This window comes from Procambarus clarkii, chromosome 40 (assembly GCF_040958095.1).
Source record: "Procambarus clarkii isolate CNS0578487 chromosome 40, FALCON_Pclarkii_2.0, whole genome shotgun sequence".
In the NCBI taxonomy this organism is placed as follows: Eukaryota; Metazoa; Arthropoda; class Malacostraca; order Decapoda; family Cambaridae; genus Procambarus; species Procambarus clarkii.
Window position 1 is genome coordinate 28,941,222 of NC_091189.1, and position 13,025 is coordinate 28,954,246.

The following is a 13,025-nucleotide window of genomic DNA, read 5'->3' on the forward strand; positions in this document are numbered from 1 at the left end:
GCAATCCTATTACAGTATACAGTGGAACCTCGGTTCTCATATGCCCATTCTCGTAGTTTTCGTTTCTTGTAGTAAATTTCTACGAGAAATTAGAGTCGGTAGTCATAGCTTGCCTCAGTGGTCATAGTTTGTTTATGCACATACGGGTCCACCGTGAGTGTGGTGCTTCAGTTTACCAGTGTCTCCTGCCTAATGATCACCACGCTTTGATTCTTTGTGAAGAATTTCATGGATTTTGTGTCTTTTTGGTTTCTGAACATAAAAGTTTATTATATATCATGCCATGGGTTCCAAGAAAGTCAGTGGTAATGTGCAACCTAAGAAAATGGTTGCGAGGATGACGATAGAGGAAAAAACCAAGAGATCATTCATAGTGAGGATGTGATGTCTCACTACAGACAAGTGTTAAAATGTAGGGGAAAAACAAGTGTCTATACAGTAGAGTTAAAAAGACAAGCAAGCAGTGAGCCACAACCATAAGAGTACCCCACAAATGTCATCACTGCTGTTATAATGGAAGGAGACTCCCCCCTTCTAAACACTAACACCTCTCCTCCTCCTCCTCCTCCTCCTCCTCACTGTCTTCCATATGCCAACAAAAGTCCTCCATAAAGGTAAGGGACCCAAGAGTATTATTCTGTATAACATTTATTTTTTTAGTTAATATTTTTGGGGGTGTGGAACGGATTAACACTTTGGCGTACCCCGCACGCCACCCTTCAACTGTGCGATATGGGACCCAGGGTGTCATGGGAGCGCGCATAAATTCTGAAAAGTGTATACTCTCTTCAACTTTGTCACCTTAATTCTCGTCCTACAAGATTAAATTTGGTATCATTGTGTTCGCAATAGAATTCTCTACAGCACTAAATGCATATAAACTCCAAAAGCCCGGCTAATTACCAGCAGCAAACAGAGAAAGTGCGAATGAGTTACCCAGGAGTGCGCAAACGCGATAAAATGTTTTCACTATTTTCACTCTGGTCACCTCAATTTTTGTCCTAGGTCTTTCATTTTGGTCTCAATGGGTTCGCAATAGAATTCTCTAGAGGAACATTAGCGTATAAAATAAAAAACCTGGTCACGCTCCAACCGCCGACGAGTTGAAGATGGGCCACGCGTTAGCCGTGAGTGAGCACTCAGACGCCTTCCAGCTACACTCCCAATTCCCTTCCTTTTCAAGCCTTTCTTTCACAATTTTCTTCCTGGAAGGGCCTTGTTCATGATCACTATCCATCGTGGAGTAAGCGTAGATAGTTTCTAAAGCCGCAGAAAGAAATATAGCCACGGAAAATAGACGAAATGTTCACACGTTTGAGATGTGAGGGGAGGCGACATTGGTCACAACAGTGGAGCGAAAAGAATGGGCCGACATCATGTGCCAAGCCACCTGAGGGCCACGAGGCTCAACAAAGAAAATGGGAAGACATCGGCGCACATTTTAAAACCAGTCCCAAAAAAATCGGATAAAAACCTGATTTTTGGCGATTATTTAAAGTGGATGACGCAATGCTGCGTCATCCCCGGTATTACCGCCAGTAAACGGATGACACAATGCTGCGTCATGCCCGAGCGAAAGTGTTAATTCAATTTAAATTAATTCTAATAGGAAAATTTGTTTCGGTTCTTGTACCGTCTCTGGGAACGGATTAACCACGAAAACGACAACACATCCTCCGAATAGACAGTACGTTTTAATACTAAATGTAATAAGTATATTTCCCGACTCGTGCATAGTACATAATTACACTTACGGTGCTTATATATATATTCTCATTTTCTGTTAAGACACTCAAAATTTTAGGATGAAGTTTTCATGTTCAATTCTATATACACAAGCTTTAAATATAAATAATTTCTTTTTCAGTTTTATTAAACAGATTTTATACAAAATTGAAAATATCCTGAGTTACTTTATAATTTATTAAAAGATTTTAGTTTTGTTTTATTAGTTTTATAAAACTAATATCAATATAGCTATAGGTTAACACTTTGATGCTCTGGGCGCACATGCGCCACACTAACCCTGGTGGGTTTGGGCATTCCGCAGGAGCGAGCAGTAATTCTGAAAAGCCTGTAATCTTTTCAACTGTTGTTACCTCAATTCTCATCCTAGGGTTTTTCAAATTGGTATCAATGTTTTTGTTTATTCAATTTTGGCAGCAAACAGAGAAAGTGACGGCGAGTTACCCCAGTGAGTGCTAATAAAGGCCAATAAAATGGGTATATGCTTTTCAACTTTGTTACCTTAATTCTGGTCCTAGGTCTTTCATTTTGGTATCATTGCATTCGCAATGAAATTCCCTACAGGTGTGTATGCATATAATGTCCAAAACCGCGGCGCGCCCTTCTCGAAACCGTCGCCAATTTGCCGCCGGAAATCACGCAATGCTGTGTCATTACCCAGCCAAAGTATTAAGTACTAATTGTAATTAACACTTTCGCGCTCTCCGCATTCAGAAAAAAAGCATACCCTAGATGCTTTCGGCGGTTGGTGCGCCTACGCGGTAAGACCGAAAAAGTGTACACTCTTGACTGTCCTGACAATAATTGAAGGCGCATGTATTTAAATTTGGTATCACTGTGTTCGCAATAAAATTGTCTATAAGAACATCCCTATAAAATGCCGCCAAAGCATAAGGACTATCAACACCAAATAAAAAACTATTCAGATCACTCGCCGAGAGCGCCAAACAGCAACAAAATGTTTCCACTCTCTTAATGGTTGCGAAGCCTACAGTTGTCCTACATCACTAATTGTGGTATCATTGGAATCGCAATAAAATTCTCTACACGGACATATGCATATAAATATAGATTCAATGTCGTAGCCCACCCAAAACAGTGTGGGAAGTGGCCGAAGTGTTACCCGCGGCGGCATATCAGCGAAACTCGCTTTGAAAAGTGTATATTCAATTCACTGTCCTGACATTAATTGTCGATGTATGTATTTCATTTTTGTACCAATGTGTTCGCAATAGAATGTTCTATAAGAACATAAGTATTAAAGGTCACATAAGGATGCGTTCGACTGGCAACATATATAAAAACTACGTCGATTATACTCGTCGCATCAATAATACAATTGTTTTACCACGATGATTCACTGCCACAACGTTCTCTTTAATAAGCTGTTCGGCTATTAGAGAAAACGTAAATTTCATGGCAAACATTTGTAAACTATTCCCAAGTTGATCGGATAATAAATGGATTTTATACAAATATTTTTTCTTGTGACTCCCGAGTACCGCACGCCAGCGTATTAAGTAGAAATATTGGTGACGAAACTGTTGTCACCAATTAGCGAAAGTGTTAAGAAGCAATAAAATGCTTGTCCTCATACACTAAGGTTAGGTCATGGTTTTCTATTCAGCTTTTCAGGTAAACTCTAATGTTCACAATATTTTGATGCGATTCTGGGGATTAAGTATTTATGTACTAAGGCTGTAGTCAGGATTGTACTTATTACATTTAGTATTAAAATGTACTATCTATTCGGAGGAGGCGCTGGAAAATGAAGGTTGAAAATGATTCTAACTGTTCAATAATGAACAAACACTCAAACATCCACATTTCCTTTCTCTTCCCTGGGGGCAGAGAGAAAATATACTGGAGAAAATTAAACAAGTGAAAGATTGAACATTAAAATTTCCCTCGTTCACGCTAATATAATCGAACAAAAAAACTTAAAATGAGAATTCTAAAAGTACAAATAACATTTTAATTGATTCAATGAATTTTTAACAAGTAAAACTACTTACTCATCATATCTGAAAACAACCGTCCCTCTTTCTGGGTCAGCCTCTATGTTGTAGTAAGGGAACCTTTCCTGGTGAAGTTTTACCACAGGGTTGTCCACTTTCTTGCCCAAGAGGTCTAGGAGATAGAAGAAATTTGTAGGTGGGAAGCGAATGCCATTTGTTAAAGCAGCATCTTCAAACGATCGTTCGCCATTACGAAAAGAAATAGATGCTGGAGTCTTTCGCTTTGATTCCTTGTTCAGTGCTATTTCCATGGGCACACCTGGCTGCAGATTTTAATAAAAGACATAGTAGCATCAATGTTCAATATTAGATTGCTATAAAGTCAATTTTAATGGCAAGGCACATTAGACAATCTCGTCTATAATGACTGAAAAAATAGCAATCCTGACAAGACAAGACCCACAACTGTACAGTATTCCTCTACCAAGTATTTTGCATTTCCCAAACCAGTACTTTTACTCGTACTTAAGTACTGGTACTTCCCATACCAGTACTTAAACCATACTTACCTGTACCTTAATCCCTATGGAAACTCAAGTGTGTTGGTGTAATACCCATGACCCCTCCCTCCCCCCCTAGAGCTTACACCCAGGGGAACCCTTCTCCAAGAGGTCAGCCCAGATGATCTCTGGATCATCTTACAAAGTTGATTAAAAAATCCTGGGCTAGTCTTAGCCAGCTAGTTTCAAGTATGTGATATTTCTTGATCTTGTCAAACATTGTAATGGAATTAGAACCCCAGATCCTTATGTGTAAACACCCTGGAATCTACCCCTTGATGTGGTTGGGAGTGTTGGCTGTGTAAACATTCGGGCGAGGAAAACACTTGCCTTCCCTCTTGCACCCTCCCCACCTCTCCCCCTCCCCCACAATAATTCCCATCCTTGAAGAGGTGTATGGTGGCTGTCGAACATCTTAATTGAAAAGTCTCGAGTGTTTGTGCACGTGTGGGCAGCCTCTGTAGGGGAGTTAGAGTGTGCTGGATACCAGGGTCGAGAGCAGGTCTGTGAACATCACACAGCCAGGAAGAGACAGGGTGAATCCACCAGGGCAAGAGGCAGTGGCCTTAAGGTAATGTGTGATCTCTGATGGTATTGTTCCATGTCTAAATTACTTAACATTTGCCAGTGTTAGAGTAGGGAATTATAGTTGGTGAATATCATATTTTGTTCTCAAACTCATGTTAAACTTTCCGTCTGTGTCAATTGTTGGATCATCTTATCCTCTGGGTATAGTCTGTTAACACCCGGCCCGTAATTAATGACAGGTAAAGAAAGAGGACTCTCCAAGTCTAGCAATGTTTCTTGCCGCATTGCTTGATATAGCTAATGGACCGGCAGGATGGTGGCAGTGATTTAATTACTTTGTTCCCTGTGTTTAGCATTTCCTTGGAAGGGTACCTTTGGTCCCGGTGTAACCATCAGTGGTACACCACATGTCAGTTCATATTACGTTAAATATAAATACCCAGTGTTCAATAACAGTGTTACCAAGTGGATCCAGTAGGAAGTGTTACTCAGCAAGTATATATTAGTATTTATTCATCAGACTACTCTCTACTCCCACTTACTCTCTCCTCCTGATCCTTCCTATTCCTCCTTAACATCCCCTTTCTCCTACCTCCACTCTTCCTGTGCGCCCCTCATTTTCTGTTGCCCCCACAGACAAGTTCCCCTTCCCTGTCCACGTTTTCTAAACCTTTCCACCTCCTCACTCTTCTCCTCTATTCCTTCCTCCGCTTTACTTCTCACCATCAAATAGTCTAGGATTGTTACAATTTTTGCCGTTTTACAATACAGTAGCTAGTACAGTAGGTAGTGGTGTTACATTGGGGTGTAGCAGAAGAGTTAACATTTATGATGCCATTAAGCATTTAATTGTTGAATGAAGACTCATAACTCTGTATTCCACAATATTATTTGGCATTTTATTGTTAGGTGGTCAAGAGAAAGTCAGATGGCAAAATGAATGGGAGTACAAGTCTCCACAAGTACATTGTGAAAGATGAAACAGATGGGTACTGTATAACCAAATGTAAGATCCATCAATGGGGAAATATGTACCTCCTTTTAACTTGCAATACAGTGCTACCAGTGAGGATTCATCTCCATTACTACCTTTCAATACCTGTTACTGAAGTTGTAAACTACTACATTACCTTGCCCTATTTATTCAAATGCAAGAAAAATACTTTCTACTTACAGCTACTACTGCCACTTTCATCCACTCTGAGCCGAAATCAATACTCATGATGGTAACGGCATCACTGCCCCCACTGAGAATGAAGAGGGCAAGAATGGATAATCCCATCCGCCATCTCGCTCCAGCCAGCGCCATCGTCTTAAAAGAATAGTACCTGAATAGAAATTGTAATGTATTTTAGACAAATTTTTACAAAACCAGTGCCACTAAACAAAACGAAGTCACATTAACATTATGTCACACCCGTGGTCCCCCTGTGATGTAATGAGAAAATCGGTAGGAGCCATGAGGAGGATTCGCACACACACACTTGATACTCCCAAGCTTGTGCCCCTACACCACCATGTCGTGGCACAGTGGTCTTTGATACTAACTAGGGAGGACCAAGTGAGCAAGTTCGAATCCTCATCATGGCTCCTACCGATCTTCAATGTGGCACTAAACTGCATACATTTAATCTACCATGTCAAAAGGAACTGTAGTGATGCTGTATAGCAAAACAACCTGTATACACAACACTAGAGGAATGATGTTCCACTACATTCACTCAGGAAGGTCTATGCTTCACATTAAAGAATTCTTGCACTTCATTTTACTATAAAATAAAATTAAAAAGAATGTAGGGCAACCACTGATGTGATATGTTAAATTCTTTTATATTTTACACAAAGTGCAGTGCCCCAAAAGGCTGGTCAGTAAGCATCAAAATGATCCATAACCACAAAAGTAGCATGTCCACACTTTATCTTGGGCAAAAGTCAATTGTTCGAAAGTATAGTGATTATGTTCTCAGCACATTTGTGAATCTCAGGTTTAATTCCCGGGCGAGACAAATGGTTGGACACTTTCTTTTACCTAATGCCTCTAGTGTAAGCCAGGAAAATGATAGGATGGATTTTGAAAATGTTTAAATCCAGGGATTTCAAAGCAATGCTAATACTATTTAATCACTTGTGCTATCCTGTCTTGAGTACTGAATAGTACAGTACTTACTTTCCCTTTCAGAGCAGGAGAGATTTGTTAAATAGACAATACAGAGAACATATACAGCATGCTGTTACAAGACTCTCTGGGACTGTTCCACTATCACTTATTCTACCACATCACATCTGCATATTCAAGAACCAAGAGCAACAACAACTATAGTGCTCTGAAGTCTAGACAGTACCACCCTACCTACCCCCCCCCCCCCCCCCCACCAGTACCCGTGACCCGGACGCACCTGGCATTTTGATTTTGGGAGTCGCCTCACTCGCTAGTAAACAAGCGCAGTGCTCGTTTCTACCTACCAGCTTCCAATTATAGGAACACCAAGACTGGACTGGACGGTGACTGTCCTGTATATATAGAAGCCAGCCAGTACCTCCAGTCCGAATACTCCTCAGTGCTCCACCTGCCACATCTGTTCTTATACTATCCTGTGTGGTGGTTGATTTATGCAGCCTAGTACTCAGTATTTTCAGCACCATTTTACTTCTTGTTCTTTGATGTAACGTTAACTTGTCTTTTTTATATTTTGCACCTTTTAAGTAAGCCAAGTCTTGATATTCTTGCTATTTGTTAAAGTTAAATTTTTCATATTAAAGTATTAAATTCTATTTCCTGTATTTTATCCTGCATTTACCACAATGTGGTAAATGAATCATCTCAAGATAACCTCAAGATGTGAAGAAGTCCACTTAGCAGTTTTATTTTAATATTTTTTTTTCTTATATGTGCCTTGCATTCCATCTGCCCTAAGCTACTGTCATTTTAGTCATTAGTTCTTAGTCATTTTACCGTCACACATGCACATACAAAATACACCACCTACATTATTGGCACCCTCTTTAAACTCTGAAGATGTGAGAGCTCTGAGACTGTCTCCAATACTTTGGGGCTGTAGCAAGTATATTATGTCAGTAATATACTTGCTCTACATTATCATTAACTTGTGTGCAGGTATCAAGTTGGGTCTGTCTATTCTAACTGGTCCACTAGTTACAATTAATAACCGCTGCATTATGTAGGAATGCGGAGGAATTTCTGATGGAGGAGAAGACAGTTGCACAGCGCGATCCGCAGCGCGCGGAGCGCTGCGGGGGGCCTATATATAGCAGAGAGGAGGGGTCATGCGTTCTTTCTTGTTCCAGCCTCGCTCCGCTTCACAAGTCTTGGAAAAAATTTTCCCACCCTCCTCCCCTTCCAATGTTCAGCGGCAATATAACCCTACGCACAGTACTATGTCTTTGTCCTTTATTGGTGGTCATCAGGGGGGTGCAGCGCCGGCCCCTAAGTATTACGCTGTCCGCAGCTACTTACTCTCACTTGTAAGAGTATTGTTAAATTTGTCCTATAGGTGTATTCTACAGCTACTAGTAATTTACCATTTCACATTATGTCTGGGATTTGCCACATTATTTATGTCATGTGTTAGGCCACTATATGCTACTCTTTAAGCCCCGATTCTACTTAAAAATTATGTTAAACGTTTGCCTTACTTGTACCAATAGTTAATAAGGATTCCGCGTTCTTCAGACCATGTTCTATTTAGTTACCGGATATAAGCATATATATTAATGTTATTAAGTCATTGTAGCCAAGTTATACATGTATTTATGCTGTTGTAAAATTATACAAGTTACCTGTTCATTAACATGGTCTGAAAAAATTTAATTATTTTGTTACTACTAAAAAATTAAATAAATAGGTCCCAATGCTGTCGGTGTCTTATTCCTCCGTTATCAGAAAATACTACTTCTAATTAGTTAATACTTCATCCCAACCTGGTAGAGGATGGTCAGGTGAGGTATAGGCCTGTAATATAAGTAATATGATTAATAATGGCTATGCACTATTCAGAACACAAAGCCTATGCAAGGCTGGCCGAGGCATCCCTAATCCCCGACAAAGCTACGGCCATATGGTAGTCTACCAGATACAGGTCATAAAAATGGCTTGCCAACATTTTTTAACCCATTTACCATTTAACCTTAAACAAAACCAATGCACATGTTTTAATTCGAAAATAAGCCTCGCTGAAATGTCTCCATGATTGACTGTACTGTCGTCTATTTATCCATACCCAATGGTGCTCTATAGAGCAGTGTTGGAAGCACAGTGCAAGCTGGAAATGCAAAAAAGGAATCAAAGTAACAAGAACTTGAGTGCCACGTACTGAAGGAAGCTGTGGAAGCCACCACCATCCAGAACTTTAAAGGCCTACTTTGACAAATTTAACGTCAACGTTAAGTTGTAAAACAATGGGAACAACCAGACAAGTGTAGACCTGGTAGTACCCCTTGGGTCCCTGTGGGGCCCCCACAAGGCCCCCCCCCCCAGGGACACTGACAGCAAGGTACTGACAGGTACTGACAGCCCCAGAGCAACAGCCTGTGTCTTACACTCTTGCATCACTTCACATCCCCTCCAACACTGCCCAACCTGAACACATACATAAACAAATTTAAGCCGCAGAACACCGTAATAAACACGTAGACAATACAGTAGCCACTGAGGAAGACTATTTTGCTTGACAAAATACAAGAATTACCAGATGCCAATCATGATGGTTCTCACCTGAGACAAATGTCTTCCAGTCAACTGCCAGCTTCCACGAGCACACTTAGACCCAAGAGTGTAGAGTGTGAGGCACTCGGCGCCCCAAGTGCATGCACACACTGCCAGCAGTATATGTAAACAACCTGCAGCTGACCAGCTTAAGTCCAACAGCTGATCGTCCAGATGTAAGGCTGCCACGCTCCACACTCCCTCTCTCTCCTGCAGCACTCTCACTCTCACACTTGCAGGGTGAGCAGCGTGTGGCGAGGGTGTTGGGGTCAGTGTATGGCGAGTGTGGAGTGTATGAGTGGTGTATGTGAGGCGTGAGTGAGGTGGTAGTGAGAGAGGTGAGGTGCCGGCAGGTGCTGGCGGCCACCATGACACGTGTGGCGTCCGCTCATTGGCTCCCGTCACTCGCCACCCTCCACCCTCCAGGTTTAAACTCCCTCTTTCTCCTACTTCTTCCTTCTTATCCTCCTCCTTCTTATCCACCTCCTTCTTATCCTCCTCCTTCTTATCCTCCTCCTTCTTATCCACCTCCTTCTTATCCTCCTCCTTCTTATCCACCTTCTTCTTATCCTCCCCCTTCTTATCCTCCTCCTTCTTATCCACCTCCTTCTTATCCACCTCCTTCTTATCCTCCTCCTTCTTATCCTCCTTCTTCTTATCCTCCTCCTTATCCTCCTCCTTCTTATCCTCCTCCTTCTTATCCACCTCCTTCTTATCCACCTCCTTCTTATCCACCTCCTTCTTATCCTCCTCCTTCTTATCCACCTCCTTCTTATCCTCCTCCTTCTTATCCTCCTCCTTCTTATCCTTCTCATTCTTATCCACCTCCTTCTTATCCACCTCCTTCTTATCCTTCTCCTTCTTATCCTCCTCCTTCTTATCCTCCTCCTTCTTATCCTCCTCCTTCTTATCCTCCTCCTTCTTTTCCACCTCCTTCTTATCCTCCTCCTTCTTATCCTCCTCCTTCTTATCCTCCTCCTTCTTTTCCACCTCCTTCTTATCCTCCTCCTTCTTATCCTCCTCCTTCTTATCCTCCTCCTCCTTCTCCTTTTTTTCTTTCTCCCATTCCTCCTCATTTTCCTCTTCCTCCTTATTACATTAATTCAAATTCAAATTTTCAAATTCAAATGTTTATTCAGGTAAAGTACATACATACAAGAGGTGATACAAAAGTTGATAGATTTACAGATAGAGCTAGTACATACAATGCCTAAAGCCACTATTACGCAAAGCGTTTCGGGCAGGAAAAACATTAAAGACTAAAACTTAATACTAATTGACATTAAAGTATAAAATGTGTTGAGAAAAAATAAAAATAAAAAAAGGGGGGAACATGGGAATTATTTGACCCGAGTGGGTAGGCGGTTGCTATGGTGGGTAGGCGGTTCCATGAGTTAATAACCCTGTGGGTGCCACAGGGTTAACCCTGTGGGTGCTCAGCAATAACACTGATGGTTCCCTACACCGCACCACAGCTGGGTGCAGCTGGAAGTGCAGTTGTTCTGACAATGGGCGATGGCTTGTACTTTGAGTGGGGAGTCCGTATAAACAACTGGGCCTCTACCCTTCAGACCGAACTATTTGCCTTGCTCCTTGCACTGAAATGTGTACAAGTCTCCAAACTTGATACATTAATTGTAAGTGACTCTTTATCATCCTTAATTGCTTTTATCATCCTTAATTGCTCTCAACTCTTTAAGACATAACTGTAGCATGTTCGTGTCCGAAGCAAGACACAAATACAACAAAATTATTAATGATAGTAACAGAGTCCATCTTGGCCTCCAGATGCATGATAGAGCTGATGAGTTAGCCAAAGAATTTACCTTTAAAGGAGAAATTAAGTATAACCGTGGATTGTCAATGAGCAATCTGAGAGCAGCAGTACACCGAGAACTTCAACAATATCGTGTAGATCTGAGGCAAAGTGAAATCGACACCAGTAATTCCATCTATCATCATACTATCATGCAAGAGGAGCCACACATCTGTGGATCATCCAATAAAATCAGCAGACTTCTAGATGTTACTACTGCTCGGCTTAAACTCGGTTACAAGTATCTCTGGGAATTCTCATTATCTGCTGATGTAGACCTGACCAAATGTAAACTGTGTCAACAAAATTATTCGCACACCCTCCGTCACTATGTGATGGAGTGCGAAAAGATACGTGAATTCAGAGACAATTCTATAACCAATGTTCCAGCGATGTGTAAATATTTCATTCAAAATGATCTGCTACCAGAACTCTTAGCCAAATATCCCCAGTTTGCTAACTGTAGGTAGTAACTAAGTGATTGTAACCTATCCACCGCTGCCCACTGGATGGGGGGCGGTGTGCAGGACAAACATATCAATTGTGACACTTTCTCAGGGAGTGTCGATTCCTGAGCCTACTGGGCTCTGTCATATCTACATTTGAAACTGTGTATGGAGTCAGCCTCCACCACATCACTTCCTAGTGCATTCCATTTACTAACTACTCTGACACTGAAAAAATTCTTTCTAATGTCTCTGTGGCTCATTTGGGTACTCAGCTTCCACCTGTGTTCCCTTGTGCGTGTGCCACCCGTGTTAAATAATCCATCCTTGTCCACTCTGTCAATTCCCCTGAGAATTTTGTATGTGGTGATCATGTCTCCCCTAGCTCTTCTGTCTTCCAGCGACGTGAGGTGCAGTTCACGTAGTCTGTCCTCATAACTCATGCCTCTTGGTTCTGGGACTAACCTAGTGGCATACCTCTGAACTTTTTCCAGTTTCGTCTTGTGCTTGACTAGGTACGGGCTCCATGCTGGGGCTGCATACCCCAGGATTGGTCTTACATATGTGGTATACAAGGTTCTGAAGGATTCCTTACACAGGTTTCTGAAAGCAGTTCTGATGTTAGCCAGCTCGCACAGGCCGCTGATGTTATTCTTTTGATGTGGGCTTCAGGAGACAGGTTTGGCGTGATATCAACTCCCAGATCTTTCTCTCTGTCCGTTTCGTGAAGGACTTCATCTCCCATTCGGTATCCAGTGACTGGCCTCCTAGTTCCTCCTCCTAGTTTCATTACCTTACATTTACTTGGGTTGAACTTTAGTAGCCATTTGTCGGACCATTCCTTCAGTTTGTCTTGGACATCTTGTAGCATCGTACTATCCTCCTCTGTCCTGATCCTCCTCATAATTTTCGCGTCATCAGCAAACATCGAGAGGAATGAATCAATTCCTTCTGGAAGATCATTTACGTATATCAGAAACAGTATAGGTCCAAGGACTGATCCCTGTGGGACTCCACTGGTGACTCCACGCCACTCCGAGACCTGGTCCTGTGGTCCTGGCTTTGATCCCAGGCGCCGAGAAACAATGGGCAGAATTTCTTTCACCCTATGCCCCTGTTACCTAGCAGTAAAATAGGTACCTGGGTGTTAGTCAGCTGTAACGGGCTGCTTCCTGGGGGTGGAGGCCTGGTCGAGGACCAGGCCGCAGGGACACTAAAAAGCCTGAAATCATGTCAAGATAACCTCAA

General features: G+C 41.8%; 2 protein-coding genes across 3 annotated transcripts in view; both read right to left on the reverse strand.

Moving 5' to 3' along the window:
• Positions 1-9,918, reverse strand: part of Grp170 (Grp170 co-chaperone) — a 63,731-nt gene extending 53,813 nt beyond the window's left edge. For both annotated transcript variants that reach the window (XM_045742112.2, XM_045742111.2), the window contains exons 1-3: positions 9,525-9,918; positions 5,967-6,120; positions 3,762-4,027 (exon numbers count right to left, since the gene is read on the reverse strand). In XM_045742112.2, the coding sequence (XP_045598068.2) occupies positions 3,762-4,027; positions 5,967-6,101 (401 nt within the window). In that variant the 5' untranslated portion in view covers positions 6,102-6,120; positions 9,525-9,918. The remainder of the gene's footprint in view (positions 1-3,761; positions 4,028-5,966; positions 6,121-9,524) is intronic.
• On the reverse strand, positions 8,714-12,705 carry LOC123757770 (DNA ligase 1-like). The gene is made up of 3 exons (XM_069338520.1): positions 12,571-12,705; positions 9,925-10,604; positions 8,714-8,762 (listed from the first exon to the last, which is right to left on the reverse strand). Exons 1-3 carry the CDS (start codon positions 12,703-12,705, stop codon positions 8,714-8,716), a joined length of 864 nt encoding a protein of 287 aa, XP_069194621.1.
• Positions 12,706-13,025: the final 320 nt, after the last annotated feature.

Excerpts from the sequence above, each read along its gene's own strand:
- LOC123757770 (XM_069338520.1), bottom strand. The coding sequence starts at position 12,705 with ATGTTTGCTGATGACGCGAAAATTATGAGGAGGATCAGGACAGAGGAG. Across the intron at positions 10,605-12,570 it reads TCAACCCAAGTAAATGTAAG|GAGGAAGAGGAAAATGAGGA; the intron begins GTAATGAAACTA and ends TAATGTAATAAG. Across the intron at positions 8,763-9,924 it reads AACCTGGAGGGTGGAGGGTG|GCCTATACCTCACCTGACCA; the intron begins GCGAGTGACGGG and ends CTTATATTACAG.